Source organism: Chenopodium album, chromosome 1 (genome assembly GCF_948465745.1).
Source record: "Chenopodium album chromosome 1, dcCheAlbu1.1, whole genome shotgun sequence".
In the NCBI taxonomy this organism is placed as follows: Eukaryota; Viridiplantae; Streptophyta; class Magnoliopsida; order Caryophyllales; family Amaranthaceae; genus Chenopodium; species Chenopodium album.
The window spans coordinates 52,734,551-52,758,167 of record NC_137834.1 but is presented as its reverse complement, the minus strand read 5'-3'; the positions used below and the strand labels follow the sequence as shown (position 1 = coordinate 52,758,167).

General features: G+C 34.9%; 1 protein-coding gene across 2 annotated transcripts; it reads left to right on the top strand.

Moving 5' to 3' along the window:
* Window positions 1-5,362: 5,362 nt before the first annotated feature.
* On the top strand, window positions 5,363-23,467 carry LOC145555994 (mitotic spindle checkpoint protein MAD1-like). Of its 2 annotated transcripts, XM_081617699.1 has the most exons (17): window positions 5,364-5,776; window positions 6,514-6,613; window positions 6,821-6,981; window positions 7,180-7,377; window positions 7,477-7,569; window positions 8,681-8,803; window positions 12,552-12,799; window positions 14,168-14,339; window positions 15,861-15,971; window positions 16,061-16,264; window positions 18,182-18,344; window positions 20,914-21,004; window positions 21,078-21,147; window positions 22,548-22,676; window positions 22,939-22,977; window positions 23,051-23,141; window positions 23,236-23,467. In XM_081617699.1, exons 1-16 carry the CDS (start codon window positions 5,606-5,608, stop codon window positions 23,138-23,140), a joined length of 2,163 nt encoding a protein of 720 aa, XP_081473825.1. In that variant the 5' UTR covers window positions 5,364-5,605; the 3' UTR covers window position 23,141; window positions 23,236-23,467. The 2 variants fall into 2 exon arrangements, with proteins under 2 accessions (XP_081473820.1, XP_081473825.1); XM_081617694.1 differs by having other exon boundaries at window positions 5,363-5,776; window positions 23,051-23,467.
* Window positions 23,468-23,617: the final 150 nt, after the last annotated feature.

Here is a 23,617-nt window from a genome sequence, read left to right as displayed (position 1 = left end):
GGTCGAACCATAAGGTTGAGGAAGCAACTTGGGAGGCTGAGGCAGAAATGCGTAAAAAGTACCCTAACCTTTTCATGGTGAGTGGTTAAGTTACGGGGACGTAACTTCCTTTTAAGGGGGGTAGAATGCAATAGAGTTTCGCGCTTTCCTTTTTATGTCTTTATTAAGTGAGTCTTTTGAGTAAAGTCTTTAGGTTGTGCATGAACTTACTAAATTTTAACCAATTTAAGATAATTTAGAGTATTAATTCGAGTTATTAAATAATTTTAAGTTTCGGGACGAAACTTCTTTTAAGGGGGGTAGACTGTAATACCCTGATTTTTTAGAAAATATTTTGGAAAGTTATTAAATTATTTAATTTGGAGCCAAAATGAATTTTAAATTTTGGCGCCAAATACAAGTATTTAATCATTTGAACAATTAATTATTTTTGGATTTCTAAATTAATAATATAGGCTTAATTATCTTTTAAAGGTCGGCTTATATTTTATACTAGCAATTTCAAGAGTTTGTAAAGATAATATCTAATATGATTTACAACTAACTAAGTTTTATTATTATATAAAATATTTATATTTGTTAATTACTTATTTAAGTATGATTTTCATTTATTTAAAAAAAAAAAAAAAAAAAGAAGAAGAAGAAGAAGTTGGCCGTGTGTTTGAGATTTTTATCTTCAACCTTAATTCCTTAAGTGATATAATCTCCTAATTTACCTTCCTATCTTATTTCTTTAACCAATTAACACCTATCTTATTTTTTTCTCTAATATCTTTCATTTTTTTCACATAAATTAACCTAGACTAAATGGCATTCAAGTTCATTTAACTAAGGAAAAATGGAAACTAATAATCCCACCTTTGGGTTTTCTACTCAAAACAATCCCACCTTTTCGAAATCTCAAAACAATTCCACCTTTAATCCCCATCTGCTCAAAACAAACCTTTTACCGGTTTGTAAAATTGGTAACCTGTTTCAAAAGGTTACTTGCCACGTGTCGTCTTTTGATTGGTTTTTTTTTTTAAAAAAAAAAACAAAAAAAAATTAAGATTAATTAAAAAAACATGTCTTCTTCCCTCTTCCCCAACTACCTCCCTGCCGGACCAGCCGCCCACTAGACCCAACAACCTCCCTTTGCCGGAGCCTAACAAAGAGTACTCCCAACCATACCCAGGCCACTGATCGGAAAATCCCACCTGACCCACAATTCCATACCACTCAAACTCCACCAATTGCAATTCGCAATTTCATCATACAACTCAAACTCCACAACAGTAACAATTGCAATAAGGATTTGCAATAATAATAATAGCGAGAAAATAAAAGATAATTGGTCAGAAGAAGAATATTCAACAATTGCAAGGTGCTTTAATGGAAGACCCAATTAGTGTTCAAGATTTATTGCGTGGGTCAGGTAAGATTTTCCGACGGTGAAGGTTAGGTGGGTCGCGGGATCGCTAAGGTCAGGTATAATTCTAGTGTTTTGGGGTTGAGTGGGAGGGCTGCTGGACTAGGCGGAGTTCGGTGGGTTAGGTGGTGGACTAGGCGGAATTGGGTGGGAAGGCTGCTGGCAAGGTTGGGTCAGGTGGTGGTGTGGTGGTGTTGATTAGGTGGTGGATGTGGAGGGGTGGTGATAATGGTGGAGCTGACAATGAAGGGGTTAGGGAGGATAGCTTAAGAAATAAAGTTTAAAAAAATAAAACTATTAACCGGTTAAACAGGTTATGGGTAAAAGGGATTGTTTTGAGCAGATGGGGGTTAAAGGTGGGATTGTTTTGGGATTTCGAAAAGGTGGGATTGTTTTGAGCAGAAAACCCAAAGGTGAGATTATTAGTTTCCATTTTTCCTTTAACTAACCAAACTTATCTAGTTTTCACACTAATCTTATACCTTCTTGAACTCTATCTTTTCCACCCTTAAACACTATAAATAAACCCTCAACCCTTCACAAATTTCTCACACCAAAAATCAAAAAACTCTTTACTCTACTTTCAATCTCATGCCCTCCTCTATTCCCTTCTTGTTTGATTAAACACCGCAACCGCAACCAAGTATTGCCACCACCCTAGCCGCCACCTTACTGTCGCCGGAAACAACTTGTCGCTGCCGTCCTTGCTTGACGCTATCTGCTGCCAATAAGGTGCAATACGCACCTTCCCTCCTTACCCCTTGCCAATATATATACATATTACTCTTCATATTCCCTTACTTATCATAAATTATTATTATTATTATTATTATTATTATTATTATTATTATTATTATTATTATTATTATTATTATTATTATTATTATTATGTTTTCTAATACCCATTTATGATACTAACAATACTATTTTGATACTAAGATTGTTATTTTGATACTAAAATAACTTGTTAATAAGACTTGATCTTATAAAGGTTAATATTTAGGTAGTCCATGCACAAATAGGGTATTATTTATAGTTTTGTGTTAGTTTTGTTAACCTTATATTAATTAAGGTTATTTTAATTGTGTAGAAGGAGTCCCTCGATCGTGGTCAAGTTTAGTGATCGTACCTTATTTGTTCTCGTGATCAAGGTACATATAGGTGGCTAGGTCCTTGATACAATTTTGAATGCGTGTTTGGTAAATGTTTGTTTTAATGATTATACATATGAATATTTAAGTTAATGACTTTTATGACGAGTTAAAATATATGATTTTATGATTTAAAGGTTTGATCTCTAAAAGTGTTGATTGATTTAATAAAAGTTTGTTTAATTTATAAATCATTTGATTGAGTTAATCTAAAATTTGCAGCTCATTATGAGTCTGAGTATTTGATATTTTAATTGTCCCTCTACCCGGGACTGGTTAAGTAAGACCATGAGCTTTGTATGATCTGGTCTTTCCTCGAGTATAATATAACTTGCTTGGGGTGTGTGCACACTTAGGTGAGGAAAATTGGTTTGGAATTATATTTTAAAATTGGAAGTTTATAAATTGAAAATCTATTGGTTTGGAAAGCTTTGATTGATGAAAATTACTACCCTTGGAAGGTTTAATTTTTGAAAGTCTAATTTTGAAAATGACTTGTGACAAGTTAAATGGTTATTTCGAAAACATGTTTGACTAATAAAAGTATTTACATGTCTTGTACTTATACGTACTTAGCATTTGTGCTAATCCGTTTTCCTTTTAGTTTTGGTTCGCCCTATTTACCATTTTTGGTAAGCAGTCTTGATTTCAGGTGTGGAGTTGTTCGTGCGCATACTAGGGTCGGGATTGGGATCACATAGTTAGGAGTTAATTTTATTTATGTGTGGAGTTTTGATTGGATTATTTTGAAACAGTTATTATGGTTACTCATTTTATTATTAATAAAAGTTAGTTATTTTCCCGCTGCAGTTTGAGTAATTAGTTAAGCCTTACGTTTTCACGTGGCGGTAATACGCCCAAGTCTATATCTACGGTATTTGTATATGTATAACTATAGTATTTACGTAGAGGGAGATTTGGGGGTGTTACATATGCCGCTTGCCTTTCGAAGAAGGCAGGCTGGATGTAGGGCAAAGCACGCGGCCTGTATAATGGCTGTGCCATATACTGCGCCGAATTAATTACATAGGGCCCCGACTGTACGAGGGGGCCGCTTGACGGGGCCCCTTGTATGGATTGAGAATTCCTCATAGAGGTATTCTGAAAGCTATCATGATAAGTCGACGTAGATGCCGACTCTGACAATTGTTGGGTCTTCTTCTGCTCGATGTACTGTTGAGCATCAGAAAATGTTTTCTTGCTACCATCCGGCTGTACATGCCGGATGGCTTTTCTTGTCACCGATTCTGAAAGCTATCATGATAAGTCTTGAAAGGTCGAACTAGGGTCGAGCCTTCTCCTTTGTAGCAGGATGAGGGGTCGGCTGACGGTCCAGGACCGACTTCTGTTTTCCAACTTAATCTGGTTTTGTGGCCGACTGTTCCTTTCTAGGAGCAGCCGACCGCTTGTTGATTAAATCCTTAATTTCACCTTTGAGGCTGCTCATGAATTTCATGAGTTCATCTCGGGTGACTGGGGCTGACCCTGTCGCCTGGGAAGGATCAGTCGGCTGCTCTGAGGGCTTACTTGACTATCCAGGGGGCCTACTGGACCCGCCTTGTTAGCATTGCGCTCCCGCCTGTCTTTGTGAGGGATGCGCTTAATGATGAGGGACCCGTCTGGGGCCACAAAGGTTTCGATGTCTCCATCGTCACAAGAGTCATGGCCCGACTGGACCACTACTTCTTCCAGGGGCCGATTGGTCTATGGAGGCGGCACAGGTTGATCTTGAGATGCCATCTTAGAGGTACTCTCCCCACATACGGCGCCATAAGTTTCTGGGTTTTTTGTGTCCCTTGGGAGAGTTACAACTCAAAGACTGGATTCGTCAAGGGGCGCCTGTACTTGCAAAACAAACGGAGCTCCGAATGGGCGAAGGCCCCCCTCCGAAGATTAAATTAGTACGAATCGGAGTAAAACGTGTGGAAAGTAAGTTATCTGCTCGGATTCCAAGCTCAGGTGTTCTTTGTTTTAGAGAGCAATAGATGTCTTAATGATTAAGACGTAAAGTTTGAGGTGTCAAAAGACTGTCCCAATAATTGGGGGAATCTCCCTATTTATAGGATCCTAAGAAAATGTGCCCTACTTTAGGGTTTGATGACCTAGGGATTAGGGCAACGCTTTTGCGGCGCCCTTGGAATTTGGGCCTTGAACGCCGCTATTTCCAGGGGGCGTATCCGAGTGACACGTGTCACCCCTCTGGGGAGTCCAATTGGACGCCTCTTAGAGAGACACGTGTCGCTCTCTTATTGGTCCACATAGGGGTATTAAATACCCCAAATCAAGTTCAGTTCAGTTCAGTTTAACTCAATTCAGTAAATATGAACATGCCCTAATTATGTGAATAAAATGATCCGAACCGGCTAGTCCGATTTGGATCTCAGTTCTAAGTAGTTAGATTTTACTTCCATTTCAATTGTAGTAATAGGAAATCAAATACAGTGGTGTTCCGTACCAAGTGCTGCCTAGTCACCATTGCACCAACATCAAATTGGTATTGTTGGGTTTAGTCTCGTCTTCCCGTCCCAGGTTTAGAAGGAAATATGCCACTATGCAAAGTAGGTCTCCAGCATGTTTTACTAACTCTTTGTTTTGCAGGTTAAGTGACTTTAAAAGAATAGCTTCTTGTCCCACTGAGTACATTTGGTTTCCTAAACGTAAGAAGTTGTATGGTCCGACCCCCAATGTTCTATCGTGTATTTCTGTTTTCTGTACTTAGTTTAGGTTGTAATAATACTTTTCATTAATAGTACTCTTTGTAAAAAAAAAAAAAAAAAAAAAAAAAAAAAAGTTCAAAGAACACTCACTACTTCTCCATCCGTACAACCCTCACACAACATGATTCATCATCCCTTCCAATTTTGATTCTCTAATACAACTAAAACAACACGCAGAGCGTGAAATTGTATCATCAAACTTGGCGCCTTTCAAGTTTCAATTTCATTTCAAATATAGTCGATAGCAAAAACCCAAATTTGCAATTCCAAAAACACACAGAACCCTAGGATATCAAACTAAGGAATTGAGTTTTCTTTAGTAGACCCAAATGATATTGAGAACACCACCTCCAAGGAAACGCAGGGCCGAATCCATTCCTCCAGAGGATGATTCTCCCGCGGGCCGCCTTGTCATCTACGAGGATCCTCCTTCGCCGCAACCCGAATCTTCTCCTCTTCCTTCCGATCATCTGCTTTGCACCTATCAATGCCGTCAAATGGTATTGGTTTTTAGTGGAGTATATAACTTTGTTTGTTTTGTCAAATTATATGGGGTTTTTATTTGCTTGATTTTATAGTTGAAGCAATTGTTAGTACTATATACCAACAATTGCATAAAGAAATCAAAATGGTTAATGCCATTTCATATTTTTCTAGTGAGTAGCCTATTTTTATTTGCTTGATTTTATAATTGAAGCAATTATTGTTATATATTACTCCTATATACCAACAATTGCATAAAGAAATCAAATGTAATGTTGATTTTCATGGTTATTGCCAATTCATAATCTCCTGGTGAGTAGTGTGTTTACCAACTTTGAGGTAATAGTAGGATACGAAATGTTCATCATTGCCTTAGCTTATTTGAATAATATATGCTCCTTGGTCCGGATTTAATAGTCACATACGGAGTATATTATTTTAGTATGTTGAGATAAAATTTTACATTTTGTAGAATATGAATATAAATTTTTGGTACATAACCCTTCCCTGAGTAGGAGAGAGATGGAATTTGACAATTTGTGTGACGTATTTTAGCGAGTTTGTGGCGAAACCAGAAGGTTGCAATATGACTGATTGACTATAAGTTCCAGAAGGTGGAACCGTGGAAGTAGTAATAGAAGTCACTTTTCGGTTGCATACTTGTTTGTCTTGGTCTTTTATAGTTTGTAAATTTAGCCGTTGATGGTTTTACAAATTGATCGTGTACTTATAATAGTCTTGTATTGTCTTGCAGGTTAAAGCCGAGCTTTTGGATAATTATGCTAGCATGGAAAAAACAATTGCTGAAAATCAGTCCAAATTAGCTACATTGAACGAGAACCTCTTGACAGCAGGTAGTTTATGAGAAATTTTATTTCAGCAACATATTGTATGTATTGAACTCTTTTATATTCTGAATAAAAGTTGAGCTTCATATTAACTTCTTTTTGGCTTTCGAGTCAAATAATATGGTTCCTTCGTATGGCATTATTGTTAGCTATAGAGATGGAATTGGTTAAAAGAACATTTTGTGATTATGTCTGCTCATAATATCATTTCAGAAGAAGAAGGGAAGAAATATCGAGATCAATTCCTGTATGCCGAGCAGGAGCTTGCTGCTGCTAGAGGCCGTGAGCAGTCACTGCAGGATAAGCTCTTGAAGGAGATCAAGGAATCTCAGGAGCGACTGACAAAACAAATACAACAATGCAATGAACTTGAGGCGAGTACTAACTTAAGATATAGGGGTTGTGATCTAATATGCTTGTGTTTTTGTAATTTAGTTTTTACTTGCTTGAGATGGTTTAACCTGTAATACAAAGAAATAAAGAAGACAAATTTTAGTACAATGAGATATAAAACTTACCTTAATGGTATTAACCTTTGAGCTCTTTTTTTGGTTTTTGGGATTGCATTTCAGGTTAAGCTCCAAAAGGAAGAAAGCCTGCGCAGAAGTTCAGAATCTTCAGCAGCTGCTGCTGAAGAGAAAGCTAACCGTTTAGAGCGGAAGCTAAACCAGCTTTCAGACAGCACAGAAAGAGAAAAGAATCATTTACAAGACGAACTCAAGCATTTGAAAGGAGATTCAAAGCTTTCTATGTCTAGGTTAAGGGCTGAAGTGAGTAGAAATGATGGATTTACATTGTTCCTTTTAAAAATCTATAACATATATTTATCATGTTTCCTCCTAATCTCTTTTGATTTTTTTTTTTTAAAGCTTGAAAGAGCGCAATTTCAATCTAGTAATGCTGTAAAGGAGTCAGAGCAGTTAAAGGAGAAGCTGGAAGATGTTAGCAAACAGCTCAATAAGGTTGGAAGAATTCTTTGTATTTTTTTTTAAACTTCATGTCATCCCATAGATTCTAGCTGAAAGGGGCTTACTGCACTCTTTTTTTTTTTTTTTTTTTTTTTTGGGAAATATTGTTAAGATCTACCAATTAAAGCGCGTGTTTTGAAAACAATTACCTATTAAAAATTTCTTTTAAAAGAACTACCACAAAATTGTAAAAAAAAAATAAGTAGCACTACCACTCTAATAATTCCATCTAGAATATTTGACATGTAGGTTCCACTTTTTACCTTTACCTCATAAAATTACCATGTAAATTGACTAAATTACCCTTCATAAAGGTAAAAAGTGAGACCCAAATGCCGAAAATTTTAGCCAAAATTATTAGAGTGGTAATGCTACTTAAACTTTTTACAACTTTGTGATAGTTTTTTTTTAAAAAAATTTAATAGTTAGTTTTCAAAACACATGCTTTAATTGGTAGTTGTTGACAAAACTTTGTTTTGTCTGCAGTAATGGATTTTTTGTGATTTAGAATCTGGGATCAGGTGGAGTTTTTAGCCTCTCTTTAGAATTTAGACACATCTAATGGGATTATTTATGTCATATCCTTTTTGATGCATTGTGAGATTGGATTTTTTTTTTATCTCTTTGTCTATATCTGCCTCCAGAGTATGATGGACTCCTAGTTCCCTTTTGTAATTTCAGTCTCATATTAATAGAATTGTATTTCTTAACTTACTTGTGTGTGTGTGTGTGTGTATTTTTTATATCTATTGAAATTTGCAATATGGTAACCATTATCCTCTTCCTTGAATTAGTTGAGGTTCTATAAAAGATTAAATTTTTGTATTGAAATTGCTATTGAAATGCTTCATAATTGATTTGTAGACTTTGTAATAAAGATCAAGAATAAAGGACTAAACAGCCCCAATAAGAAAGTGTAGTGTTTTACTTGTATATATTAAAAGAGTTTATTATGTAGTTAATAACTTGCTTTAGTGGAGTCCAACTTGTGATTTTCAGGAGTGTGGTGGCATGGCCTTGTGTTTCTATTCTTTGAATGTTTTTTTTCAAAAGACTCCTTTTCTCTTCTATACTTTTAATTTATAGTATGTTGTGTAATTTGCAGTGTTTGCAAGAGAAGAATGGGCTAGAAACAAAAATATCAAGCTTTACATGCCCAGAGAAGGGTTCTAGTTCTTCTCAGCACGATGTCTTAGTGAAGCATTTGCAGGAGGAGCTAAGAAATTATGTATGTGTAGTGTATTTTAAAGTCATTTCTTGTGCATTTTGCTTTTATTACATGTATAGGACTTCAAAAGTCAAGAATTTTGTCTCATCAAAAGAATTATTGGTAGATTTTGGTAGGAAGGGGGAGGGGCTGGGGCTGCAGGGTAGCTTGGAAATTCTGCAGCTTTAGTTTTACCTGCAAGATGTGGATCAGGCTTGTTCTCTTAAATACATTAAAAGTTGTAGGGACTAACGAGTTTTAGCGTTTTTAGGCCTTCTGTCAATATTGCTTTAGTTAAATGGTGAATCCTTTTCTTTAACTGGTTAAGCTTGGGCAGAGATGGAGTCGTAAGATATTTTAGTTAGTGCTTCTTTTGTTGCGAACTGATTTGGGGTTTGATGGGTGTCACAGCTATAAGACTTGTCAGTGATAATAAAGGACATATTGGGAAAGAAGAAAGATGGATTAAGAATAGCAATTGGAATTTCTGATGGATTATATTTTAGTGGTTCTCTTAATAATTAATCGAGTGGAGTTCTCTGATGACATGAGCAATTGGGTAGAATATGGTTCCTCGTAATTGTGAATGTTTTATGAGGGCTTTGACTTTTCTTTTTTATTTTAATATCTAAATATACAAGGGAAATAATTTGTCGAAAGAGATCAAGGCTAGTATTAGTCAGTCGTGTAGTTGTTGCCTCATTTCCATTATTCAATTGTATGTTCTAAAGATCTCATCATGACCACCTGTACTGGTGTTTGGTTGCTACACCTCTGGACCTGCAGGCTCAGCATGACCATGTCTATTTGCAATGTTTGTATGTCCTCCATCTTGAAAGTACCATGCAGCTTTATCTTTTTGAAGCCCTTTTTTGCTGCACCTAGGTTAAATTATAGTTTTCTCCTCTTTTCTGTTCCTATAGCAACTTAGTTTTAAAAAGTGCGCCTAGGTGCAAGGCTCACAAAAGCGCAGGTCATGGCGCTTTAACCATTGCAGGCGCAAGCACCTACTGAAATCGCGCGCCTTACTGCGCCTCATACCGTCTTTGCCAAGGCGCAAGGCGCTGCGCCTAGGCCGCTTTATGTTCAAACGCGAGAGAAAGAGGAGATTTGAGTTGAATTAATAGAAGGAGACCCAAAAAAATTCAAATTAAATCTTACCCAGACTTTGTTTACATTTTCGAGTAAATCCCCTCAATCAATTGCATGAATAAGCATCGATTTTACCCCAAAATAAAAAACCCTAAATATGAGAAACCCTTATTCGCGAATTGTGAAATAATTGGGAAATTAGTTGTTGCTGCTGCAACAGAAGTTGCCGGTGAGCTTTTCCGGTGGATCCCGACACCGGAATAGTCGCCGCCTTGCCGGCAAACTCTCCCAGGTTAGTCTCTTTCTTTGATCTTTTTTATTTCTCTTCCTTCGATCTTTTTTTTTCCTATCTTTCTCTCTCTTCATCATTCCCTTTTGTCCACCTTTTCCTTTCCTGTTTTCTTTTCTTTTTTTTTTTTTTTTTTTTTTTTTTTTTTTTTTTTTCCTTTTTTCTTTAAGGGATCATTTAAAACATATATCCTCATTTCTGATTTTTTATAAAAAAGTTTTTTTTTACAAAAAAGAATCAGGTTTTAAAAATAAATTTGCTTTTTTAAAAGTCGGTATTAATAATACAAGTGAGTTTTTTTAATCAGTTTTTAAATTTAAATTAAATAGGAGGTTTTTTTTTTAAAAAAAAAAAAAATAAACAAATTTAGTTTCACATATTTAATACCAAGAAAGCAGTTATTTAATATAAGAATTAAAAATAAAAATATTTGCCCCTCTTATACAAAAGGCGCGCCCCTGCGCCGTGCGCCTAGGCTCCGGGGACCCTTTGCGCCTTGGTGCGCCTCGTGTCTTTTATAACTAAGTATAGCAACCTAGATAGCAGAGAAACTGTTACTGGTGGATCCAATTTTTGGTTGCCCTTTTGTTGCCTTAATTTTTTGTAAGAGCAGAGGAGAAATCCGTAGTTTGTAACTCTTCTTCATGTGCTGTATTATTGTTACGAGTGTTAATAGAATTGAGCAGCAGAATTTACTGTTGGTGGCAGCTTATGCGCTACGTTGCTCAGACCCAGGTACCCAATTCTGACACGTACACATGTCCAAGAGTCGACTCAACAATTTTATGAATTTTTTTCAGGATTTTGGTCATAGAGTTAGAATACGACACGTACTTTAATTAAAATATTAAGTCTGAATAACATAGCTTATAAGGGTAAATAATTGAAGAAAGTAACAACAAAGCCTTAGTCTGTTATGGATTCAGCTAGGGGTACGGCCCAGCCCATCAAGGTTTATTTAAGGAGGCCCAAGTCAGGAGTGCACAAGGTTCAACAAGGAGGAACAAGTAACCGTTTGATAGAAGGAGTCAATGATGGGGACATCTAAGGGAGTCAACTTCAACAAAGAGAAGAGACAAATATCATAAAGGATTTATTAGGGAAAGTAGCAGTAGTAATTTATATGTCTTATTTTGGTTGTGCTATTTTTATGTCTAATTGTCACATGTATCTCTTTAGTCATGGAGTAGCTTAGTATTAGTAAGAGAGGAGGGCAGTAAGTCAAGTATCCAGAAATTAAGTAAGAACTTCTTTGACAGTAGTAGCCTAAAGCTACCATGAGATTTATGGCCTCAAGCCATTGACTATCCCTGTAATCGTAAGTTTCCATTAATCAATTGACAACCAAGCTTTCCCTTAATTGCTGTCATTAGTAGTGTAAATTGCTGTGATAAACCGGTGCTGTATTATTGTTACGAGTGTTAATAGAATTGAGCAGCAGAATTTACTGTTGGTGGCAGCTTATGCGCTACGTTGCTCAGGCCCAGGTACCCAATTCTGACACGTACACATGTCCAAGAGTCGACTCAACAATTTTATGATTTTTTTTCAGGATTTTGGTCATAGAGTTAGAATACGACACGTACTTTAATTAAAATATTAAGTCTGAATAACATAGCTTATAAGGGTAAATAATTGAAGAAAGCAACAACAAAGCCTTAGTCCCAAAACGATTTGCGGTAACATGAATTGCCATAAGTTACCGTCAATTGATCGAAGAAAAATGATTGAATAAAACCATTAGGGGTCTTGCGGTAACCCTTTTTGCGAGAGATTAGTGGTTAATATTATTTTTTTAATACTCTATAGACAGATGGGCGCTTGATCACTGGTCTTTCCTGAAATTCCTTACTCAATCAAAGCGAGGCTGGTGTAGTGTTTCATTGTATTCTTGGTCCCTGGAGGATTGACCGTACATTGTCTTAGAATTTCATTTGAAAAAAAATTTTCTTAATCTAAGATAACAAGTGGTGCTTTGGATATGTGTGTTTATGAGGCTGGTATAGTGTTTCTTTCTTGTAGCTCTTATCTGTTTGTAGTTCCTGAGGAGTATATTGTTGTGGGTTCTCTAATTTTTCTGCTCAATATTATTTGAACATCACCTAAATTGGGGATTTGGGGGTGGGGTGAAGAAAGTAAAATCATAGATAAAAGGGTGTTTTGAATGTTATTGTGTCACTAATAAATCTTTAACACAAAGCCAGAAGTGTTAGAGATTCTTTGCATTTAGATAAACTCTTTCATTGTGTGTATAAAGTCGAGGCTTCAGGCATTGGTCTCATTGCCTTTTTGTTGTCAGCTTTTTCTGCTTGTTATCTGTTGATAAATTGACATGTTTGGTATTGATTCTCACCAGATCTCTTTATTTTTGGTTCTGTACATTAATAGGAGTGTGAAGTGCTTGAGGCAAGGAAGTTGAAAGCATCTCATGAGAACATCGAGCTGTTGAAGGAGAAGCTCATAGAAGAAAAAAGGTGGAGGGAAAGGGCAGAGGCAGATCTAACTAAGTTACAAGAGATTCAGTTAAGTATGAATGTACTGGAGGATGAATTGGCTTCTTGGAAGAAAATCTTGAAAGAAATTCCCGGAGTTGAATCTTCCGATGATGTCCCCCTTAAGTTTGTTGCTCTACAGAAGTATGTGCCTAAACTTGCAGCACAATTTTGATTTCTATCTTCTTGTTCAATACATAATTTATGGAAATATGAAGTTAAAACCCTTGGAATTCTAGAATGGCCAAGTACATATGTTTTCTAGTTGCAAACAAAGGCTTTTCTTGCTAAGTTCTCAATAGTTCAGTAGTCAAATTTGAAAGAAAAGCTTCATTAAGTATATTATTGTATGCTTGGAAAATAAGAATTCAATGGAAATTACTACCTCCATTTTCTTAATGTTCTTTACAGTTTCATTCTTGACACTATTCACAACTTACACTTTGACCATCTTCAGTAATTTACTAATTTATACTCCCTCCTTTTATAAATACTTGCTCCATTTCTCCAGGGCACGCATGTCGATGCTAATCTTTGATCAATAGTATTTTTAATTATCAATAAATATAAATTCTAGCAATTGAAAATTAATAACCTATTCATTAAGATTATTCCCACAAGACTATCTTTTCTTATGTATAAATCACAAACATTAGTCAAAGAGGACAAATGAATTGTACAAAAAGTTGAAATGAATAGTGCAAAAAGTATTTAAAAATAGAGGGAGTACAAAAGGATTTTAAGGAAGAATGTATTCATGTGTGGTCTTGTAAGATTCGTCTTGTTATGCACTTTCGGGATCAATTTTTTCATCTTTGTAACAAGTACGTACAATTTTTTCATCAATTTGTCTACTTATCCATCAAGACATAGAGTTGCTTATCTTATAAAAAGGTTTTGATGAACACTGGATATGTTCTGTATATGTATGGAATCAAATCAAGGCTGTTTAGTTACTTGAAGGTCTTCGTATAAAAGATTCTCAGATTAGTGTTATTGTGAAAAATTTCTGGCACATGTGTTTATTGAAATCATGTGCCTTTGTTAATCCATTATGGTCCATTATGTTACTGCTATATTTTGTATGTTTAAGTATAGTTAGTGTTTACTTTCATTATTTAGGCACTGTAAACGTTGAGTACCCTTTTTTTTCCAGTGACTAATATAAAATTATAAGGTCCTATGAAAAGTGTGCTCTTAAAATTCAACAAGTATGTTTCCAACATTCATTTGGTCAATAAAGTGGAATTTCTCCAATTTGTAAATCCATGCCACAATTGCAGTAAAGCTGGCTGTAACACCTTTGAGATGCTGCTTCTATGACACTGACCATTACTGTGATCCTCCCGATAGTTGTGATATTTTATAAACATGAGCACAAGTTTAGATGAAGCTGGACTTTGGGATGTGCCTCTTATGTATCTGCCTTATCTATCTAATTTGTCCATTTGTGCTAATAAGCGTGCCACAGTATGTCATGATTTCATGCTGAGTGCTTTTTTGGTAATACAGGGAGGTGATAGACGGCATGTCAAAGCTAGGAGAGGCAAACACACGCTTGAAACAACTTGAGGTAGCTCTGGAGAGTGCTGAGTCTGATAAGAAATATGTTGAATCAGAAACAGCATTAGCTAAGGAGAGGGAAGAATCATTGAAGTTAGAAATTAAGGAACTAAAATCGAAAGTATGTTTTACTGTATTTCTTTCCTCTGATTTGCTTTTAAGGACTTCTATCCTTTAATCAGATTGTCTGTTAACTAAGATTTTTTGCTTGCCCAAATTTCAATGAATCTTTTAGTTTTCAGTTGATTGATTGTTGGTTAATTGGTATACTGATGTAGAGTTACATGTGGTCGTTTCGTAAGAGGTTATTTTGAGCAAGAAAAGTTTGTGAATTAGAGTTCTAGACTAGACTACGTTTAGAATCTGGGAGACATTTTACCTCTGCTTATACTGTTGCCCCTTGTGCTTTATGCAGTTTCTCTTAAGTGCTCTTGTCAAAAAGTAAAGGAAATAGAAGAAGTCTAATATATTATAATTGGAATGAGTCTAAGAGTTTACTCCAGAATCCAAATAGTAAAATAATGAATTAGAGCTACCAAACCATGACTCTGAGCTTAAAGCTGTTAAACCTGACTGATAAAATTAAAATCATTTGTATGCATCTTTTTTCGTGGTCTGTCAATGCTATGATTGTAAATGAATCCTAAAAGTGAAGTGTATCTTAAGCAGCTATTTATGACAGTAGAATCTTCTTGAAATTTTTTAGAATTGGGCAATGCACTAATGCTATATCTGATTGTAAAGATAATGAGGAAACAAATAGGCCTATGCTTAGCACAGCCTGAATGTTGCAGCCCACCATCTTGTTACTACAAGAGCTGAGTATCATATGTTAAATTCTAGGATTTTTGTTCAGCACTAATGCGCAGCACTAAAAGTTACAATAAGGTATAAGTCTTAACAGAATCACTGTGAATAAAGGTTCTACTATGAAAGGAACTACATTTTGTAATCAGGGAAATAATTTGTTTGTACAAAGATTTTATGAATTAGAAGATTAATCCCCAAATTTATTATGAATTACTTTAATTGCTTTGAATCTTGAAAATTGAGTGAAACTCGAAAACCTCTGTCACCTGAGCCCAAAAGGAAGCTATATAAGTTACTGTATCCTACAGAAAAGATGAATTCTAAAATGATGCTCAAGTTTGGTTCTAACCACTTATATGGATGCACCATTGAATTGATATAAAAGCGTTGTGGCATAGCAATCTCCTCTCCCTAGCCAGTTCCAGACTTTTCAAGCTGCATTTGCTACAGATATGCTATAATTCAGGGGCAAGCTGAAGATTCCACAATCCCCATGCACTGCACTTAAACATGAAAGAAGACTTGCGTATATTGTATCACTATTGGACTCTTCATTTCACCTTAAATTAGTGTCTAACCATAGGACATGCTGATAATGTGTAAGTTTTAGCACTAGGGAATCCTATTTAGTCTCATAAAAGGCTTGCCATCAATTAGATTGAGATGTTGGTGTCTGAGTTTTTACTTGGAAAAGATTTTCGTGTCTGTGTGAGGTTTGCATTTTCTATTTGTTGTACATTAAATACTTTTCATTGGTTTCCTTTCCGTCTTATTTACCCTATTTAGCAATTATGACTTATCCTTTGTTCTTATTTTCATTTGAAAAATGCAGCTATCATCAGTTAATGAAGAAAGAGATCAATTAAGAACTGCTTATAATGAGTTGAAAGAGCAGACGAATGTAGAGCTTGGTAGTGAAGCTGTCGGGAGAGCCTTAACTCAGGTTTTTTCAGTTTCATCATTAGTTTCTAATTACTGTGCACTTGCATGGTTGTCTAATGGTAATTTATTTTATTTATGTTCTGAATTCAGGGGCTTGAATCATCTCTTGCCCAAAAAGACAGTTACATCAAAGAATTGGAGATCAATCTTAGTGAACATAAAGCAGCTGATGATCGTCATCATAACGAGATTAGGGTGCTGAATGAGAAGCTAAACAGTGAAGCACGAAAAATAAAGTCTTTAGAGAGAGAGGGTGACCGTCTTCGTTCTGATATTGCTCTTTTGGAGTCCAAAGTATGATTGCTTATTAAGAAAAAGAAAAAAAATTCTTGCTTTATAGTTTTTGTATATTCTCTACTCTAGTTGAAATTTGCCTAGTTCATTTAGGTGTTCTTGGATGTGTGTCTTGTATTGTGATAATTACATGGAAATATTTTTTTTTGTTGCATGATTGGCCGTCTACGTTCCTCTTGAATGTTTTGTTTGATGTGGTTAGGGTAAAGTGTGTGTCCACCATCTTTTTATGAGGCATTAACATAGTTTGTTTGCTTTAGTATTAGTATTAGAAGTAGTATTAATTGTAGTATTAGTATTAATGTTAGTGTTAGAATTAGTTTTAGTGTTGGTAAAAGTATTAGTGTTAGTATTATTGTTATTGTTAGTATTAGTATTAGTATTAGGCCTACTCACTTCACCTTAAAAAAATAATATACAATAAAAATAAATTTAGTTTAGTAAAAATAAGTTCATCAGTAAAAGTAAGTTCAATTTAATAAAAATAATTTCAGTTGAGTAAAAATCAGTAATTTTAAAGAAAAAATATAACAGGCAATCGGTAAAAATAATTTCAGTTCAGCAAAAATAATTTCATTTCAGTAAAAATAATTTAAGTTTAGCAAAAATAAGTTGAAGTGAACAGGGCCTTAGTGTTAGTGTTAGTAAAAGTATTAGTGTAAGTATAATATTAGTATTTGTATTAGTGTTAGTAAAAGTATTAGTATGAGTATTAGTATTAGTGAAGTTTAGGTAATGGAAGGAAAGTAATGACTAATGAAGGTTACAATTAGTGTTCATAAATTAATATGTCTCCATGCTAAATATGAAAACCTGTGGATGTTACCACTTTAACATAAAGGCAAAACATCATTCAATAATAATTTAAAACTAAAGAGAAGTTCCAAACAATGTAAGTTTGAATCACATGTTGCAAAGTGCAAAAGGATTCTCAAGCGTGGTCCATACTTTCCATAAACAAAGTTCAAAGCTCTATACGTATGGGCTTAGAAAACAAAAAGTTCTAGGACTATTATTATCTGGTCAGGGAAGCTGTAGTGTGATAGAGACATGCTTAGAAGGTTACTGTCAACAGTTCTATGCGTAGCACGTAGTTATAGGTAGTGGTTGGTTACATGTGGTTATCTATTGATGGATGGTGTTATATGCTGTGGGTCTGTGGTCAGTTGTGGGTGGCTATTTTTCTATATTCCTTTACCTCTTTTGTTTTTAGGGTGACATGTATGCACATTATTGAAGTGTAGACTGATACTAGTGGCAACTGAATATTGTTAGGAAATTGCTGGCATCAATTTTCTCTTCTTTGAAGTTGAATTCATGTGGTACACTGGTACTGGACCACAAGCCCAAATTAAGTGTAGGGGCATTAAAAATGCTGTGTAGTGGCAATACCTAGAGCGTCACACACTTCTGCTGATTTTCTTGTATTCTTCTTGGCAAGTTCAATGTATTACTCAAATGCTACTGTACAATTGTATGGCTGATGTACAGCATAGTTTTCATGCAATTTACTCAATTGATATCTCTCTCTCTCTCTTTTTTATTTGGGTGGGTCGGGGGGGAAGGGGGGGGGGGTGTGGTGTGGGAAGATGAGAGAAGGAATGGAGGGTTGTGGGAGCTTACAGTTATTCTTCCCTGATCTAATTGAGCAAGCCCACAAGTTGATTGTGGCTTTCTATTGTCATTGACATTGTCTTGTAATAATGTGTATTCATGATATGTTAAGGCTAGTTGGGGAAGAGCTTTTTGGTAAAGGACAGGTGCAGGTATGTGCATTCTACAACAGAGGATGAAACCATGTTGTTAGTATGCTACCAGGCGTACCAGCTATATAGTGCCCCCTTTTTTTGTTCTTTTTCCCTTTTCTTTTCTTTTCTTGATACAGCGTTATTGATTCATTTGTTTTCTTCTCGGCAGTTAGGACATGGTGATTTTTCGTCTGCTAATACAAAAGTTCTGCGAATGGTGAATCCTCTGGGGGTTGAGAGTGAGGCTAGACAAACTATAGAAGCCTTACATTGTGAACTTCAGAAGGCTAATGAGAAACTTCAGGTTGTAGAAGAACTAAAGAAACAATCAGGTCCAAACTATATTTACTTAACTTTATTGCATTTTATTCTTGCGATGATTTATATAGTTCCTGAAATTAAAATATAAATTTTTTTTTTTTTTTTTCCATATCCTATTCCTTCCTTTGGCTGTCATTTCAATTATTCTCTTTTGTATGTTGCTAAGCTGCTAAAGGATATGAATAACTCAACTTTGGTAGCATTTGAAGCTTTCTATTTTTCAACCATGATTTTCTTATGAATAGTATTTGGGTCAAACAAGTATCCACCATCTGTATCTAGAGAAAGGATCAATTTAATATTGAGGAAACCTTGTTAGCTATGTTGACACTTGGACATGGGTAGGACACTTATTTGACCAAAGTCGTTAAAGTTTGTCACAAAATTGTTGAGTTATATATATATATAAATATATATATATATATATATATATATATATATATATATATATATATATATATATATATATATATATATATATATATATATATTTGTGTGTGTGTGTGTGTATGTGTGTGAGATTTGTGTACCTGAGTCAGAGCAACTTATTGAAAATTTCCCATCAGGTCTCCCTTTCCATGGTATATTACCATGTCAGTCAACAACACAATAAATCCCTTTTTATGGAATAACATATTATAGGTTTCAAGTTCAAATGTTTTAAACTTTGGAAGAATGCATGAGTGCCACGTCATTTGTTGATTCAGCTTAGAAATAAACATAGCACACATGCTACTACTCTTATGTCTATAAAAAGGCTCCTGACACTTGTGGTGTATGGGGCGAGGGTTAGACGCATGCAGTCTGTAATAAGACTCTTTGAAGCTGAACACAAAATTGCAAAGTCTTTTTCGACCTTATCTCTTCAAAAGGAAGGAGAATGTTATTAAACTATTGACTCCCTGACTGTGTATTGCACAAATTAAAGCTTAAGGATTGATGGTTGAGATGGTTGATTTAATAAATTGTAATTGTAAACCAAAGTGTGATTTAGTGAGATAGTTGACTTACTCATTTTACTTTGAAGTTGAAAAACTCAAGTGTTTTTCAATGACTTAGAGAACTAATATTTGCTGAACTTGTGTTTCCCAAACACAATGAACTTGACTTATTTTTGTTAAACCTTAGTGCAAAGCATTACCTGCACCCAAATTCTAGTGCCTGCTAAATGAGTTTGTAGATAAGGTTTTGTTCCTAGCTGGTCTGTTAGATTTTAAGAGAAACTAATAGATAAAATTCATCTCTAGGAAATTTCTTTTTAATTGACCCATTTCTTTTTAGGTAATTTTTATAATGTAATATTCTTATTTACCCTTACTTTAATAACATAAAATTAATTAAAAAACTCCACATTACTCCCTCTATGTTTATGACCCACCCCCCTCTCCATGTCCAAATCCCACTTCTGACTCTTCCACTCCACCAGGGCAGTAACCATTCCCATGTTCTTCATGTTTTTCAATTACAACCTCCATCTCCATCCCCTCTCCTTTTTTACCAGCATTACTACGACTGCCACCTTTACCCTCTTATTTAGGGAACTGAGGAAGTATTAGACACTATGTTTCAGTATCATTTGGTGAAATATGTGTTCTCTCATATTGTTTATTGCTTGTTGCTTCATTCTGTCTACTATATGGGTAATGATAATGAAACATACGTTTCTGAAAAGATTCATTAGGGAATATAATAATTTTTTTATGCTTTAGAGTTTGAACTTATGCTTTCTGGGACCAGGGTCTTACCTTGAATGGTTCTGTCAAATGAAAACAGGATTGGACATTTCTCCTTTAATATTCTTTTTACATGGAATTTTGATCCCCTTCCTCCATAAAGATATTGATTCTTTTATCTGGAAAACATTAAACTGCTAGCAACTAGTAAAGCATGAAAATTACTTAGCTTTTTGTATGTTTATTACAGAACTTACAACAAATTATTAAAAGGCTCCTTGATTCCCCCCCCCCCCCCCCCCCCCCCCCCCGCTCCCCCAAAAAGAAAAAAAAAAAATCATAATTTATAATTTTGACTGTAACTTTTTGATTGTTTGGTCCATCACCAGAGGAAATGACATTGAATGGTATCCTTTTAACTAGAAACAGTTATAGGGTTATAGGCTGATCTTGGTCCATCACCCCCCGTAACAACAATTGGGAGGGGACTGGAACCTAACCATTCAGAATTGATCCCTGAATCAGGATTAGCCTAAAGGGTGAACCGGGTGGAACACCGAAAAAAAGGCTTTGACCTCCCTAACCAAGGCTATGTTTCAATAAAAATGACTAGAAACAGTTATAGGCTAACCTCCCCAACCAAGGCTATGTTTCAATAAAAATGATTCTTTTGTCTCTTTCACCATTTTTTAGGTAGGCATGCTGATTTTATTTTATTGTTTTTAGTTTGTTTTGCTTTGGGCTATTTATTTATTTTTATGAACGTACTTTGCCGTCTATTGTGCAGCTTCGTGCTTTTCCTAAGAAGATGGATCTTTATTGACGGTGGAGCCGTCTTCAGGAATTAACATTGTTTTTTTTTTTTTTTTTTTTATCCTTTTTTTCTTTTTATTAAAAAATGTAACAGCTGATGCGGGGCAGCTAGTGGACTCGTATATTTCTGGTAAAATAGTGCAGTTGAAAGAGCAAATAGCAACACTTGAGAAGCGTGAGGAAAGGTCAGGATTAGTAGCTGATTTGCTAGTCTCCAAATTTCCTCATTTACTTACATGTAAACTATTGATCGACCAGGTACAAGACTGTGTTTGCTGATAGAATCTCAGTTTTCAGGAGGGCATGCTGTGAACTTTTTGGTTATAAGGTATATTAAAGGAGAAATTTCCAAAATATCTATAACTTACCAACTATGTTTCTTAAACTTGGGTACTTGTTTCGGATTACATGTCCATGTGTTCAAGTCTCTTGTGTCTCGAGGATCAAAATTGGTATTTGAGGTGAATTGAAAAGTCCCAAATACCATATCTTGCTAGGAATTAGGTACATATTCTTGATTTTAAATTGTTAAAAATTGAATTTCGTATTATTTTACGATATAAAATTTCCTGGCTTATGAGTCCAGCTCCGGGGTCAAGAATGTCAGTCTCTTTAGCGGCCAGTGACAATATCGTGTTAGTGGCTGTGTTTAGCTTTATAATTATCTCTTAAAAAATTACTCCCTCTATTCCTTATTGATTATTCTATTTAGAATGTACACATTTCTCAATCAAATATTGTAACTAACATATTTTAAGTTATGTACTGCACAAATATATAAATATTATATTATTGGAAACTAAAAATTGTGCCTTATGATTGATTATGTTTTGAAGTAATTCCTCGGTTCCCTCCATATTGCAACAAAGGGGGAAGACACGAGATTTAAGATTAGGAGAGAGAGAGAGAGAGAGAGAGAGAGAGAGGAGAGAGAGAGAGAGAGAGAGAGAGAGAGAGAGAGAGAGAGAGAGAGAGAGAACATGTGCATATATGGTAATGTTGCAATATTTATGAAACTTATTAAAATGGTAATTGTTTTAATATTAGGAGAATAGATGAAATATATGTTTTAATGTTTATCCTTTAAATATTAGGTTCCATTTGCATTGGAATTTCCACTGATTTCAAATTAGACAGTTAAATAAAAATGGAGGGGGTACATATATTCATCTTTCTTTGATTATTATAACTAATTTCCTCTTTCCTTTCTAACATAGTATTATCTTCCGATTGATCAAAAAATAACTTTTTGGTATAGTTTTAGAAAGTGACATATTTGAGATTCAGAGAATGCAAAGATGACTTGGAGAAATTTACTCATCAACCCTTACTTTCTTCTTATAATTTATAATGATAAACAAGTAAATATGTTGTGTTCAAATTCCTACAAATGAAATTCCCAAAATCTCCTTAGGTCTAATTCCTATGGAATACAACTTTGGTTGCTCCTGCAAACAGCAGTTGGAGTAAATCTGTCGCATTAGTAGAAGATGTGTATTATTGAATATCAACATGCAAGTGTCGTATCAAAGAAACTATGATTGCTAAGAAAAAAATTGATGTGATCGAATGAATTGAAACTGCTAGGAGTGCAAAAGGGAGATACAAAAAAGTGTTCATAGGTTTTGAGCTGAGATTCATTTCATATGTAATTTTGTTCAGATCTAATTTATTAAGTGTGGACATTTGATGAGTCTCATTTGCATCTACTCATACATGATTTGACAGATTGTTATGGATGATCGACATCGTCCAAATGGTATTCCTATAACGCGTTTCACGCTTCAATCTATCTATGCGCAAAGTGATGATGAGAAGCTAGAATTTGAATATGAGTCGGGTAACACAAACATTTTGGTAAGGCAAATTATTTTATGATCTTATAATGTGGAAATAAACAGCTTAATACTTTTATGATATTGTGTATCAAATAACAAGTGAATTTACATGAATAGTGAAGCTCTGACAACTGTCTTTGTATGATATGTAATATTCTCCTGCATACACACTATCTTCTACTATTTTATCGGTAGACTTTAATCTTTCACAAACTTTGTACTCCTGTGACTGTGTTTTTCAATTTGATGCTGTATTAATATATGATGTTTGGATCTTGTAGATAAATGACTATGCAAAACAGCGTGAAATATCGCGACAGGTAGATGACAGCTTAAGCATATATAGGTTTTCTCGTTGTATCTTGAGGAACAATTTTCTCTCTTTTTTTGTAGGTTGAGATGTTTATTCGAAAGCTGAACTCAATTCCAGCTTTTACAGCCAACTTAACTATAGAGTCTTTCAATAGGCGCACTCTATCATAATGTAAGTTAATATCTCTTTTATATTTTAGTAATTCAAGATTTTCATTAATTCGTTCTTTGGGTTATCCCTTGTATTACCAAATCTTGAAAAATAGGTTTGCAGTCACTGAAGGTTGCAAAACTTTTTGATCTTAAAAGATGGCATTGTCTTTTTGCGCTTTTGAGCTGCTAGGATACACTTCACAGCTATGTTGTGCAGTTTGCTGAGCAAATGTAGTATATACCCGTGTATCACAATTCTGAAAAATTTTACCTGTGCTGTTGTGTTACTGCTGTTTAGAAAATCTAATGTGGACTCTGCTTGTATTGGCAAGCTATTTTGATTAACCAGTGTGTTGCATTGCCCAATGTTATTCTATTTAGCAATGAGAAAATTCCATTTTTAGAAAACTTTTGTGACAAAGTCATGTTTTGTTTACTATTTTTTTTAACGGAAATGTTTTGTTTACTTAATTTATTGTCATTTAAAAAAAAAAA

What these genes read in the sequence shown, in the direction of transcription:
- LOC145555994 (XM_081617694.1), top strand. Translation starts at nt 5,606, where the DNA reads ATGATATTGAGAACACCACCTCCAAGGAAACGCAGGGCCGAATCCATT. An exon ending in AGAACTAAAGAAACAATCAG is followed by an intron (nt 18,345 to 20,913) that starts GTCCAAACTATA and finishes AAAATGTAACAG; the next exon opens with CTGATGCGGGGCAGCTAGTG. An exon ending in CGGGTAACACAAACATTTTG is followed by an intron (nt 22,677 to 22,938) that starts GTAAGGCAAATT and finishes TGGATCTTGTAG; the next exon opens with ATAAATGACTATGCAAAACA.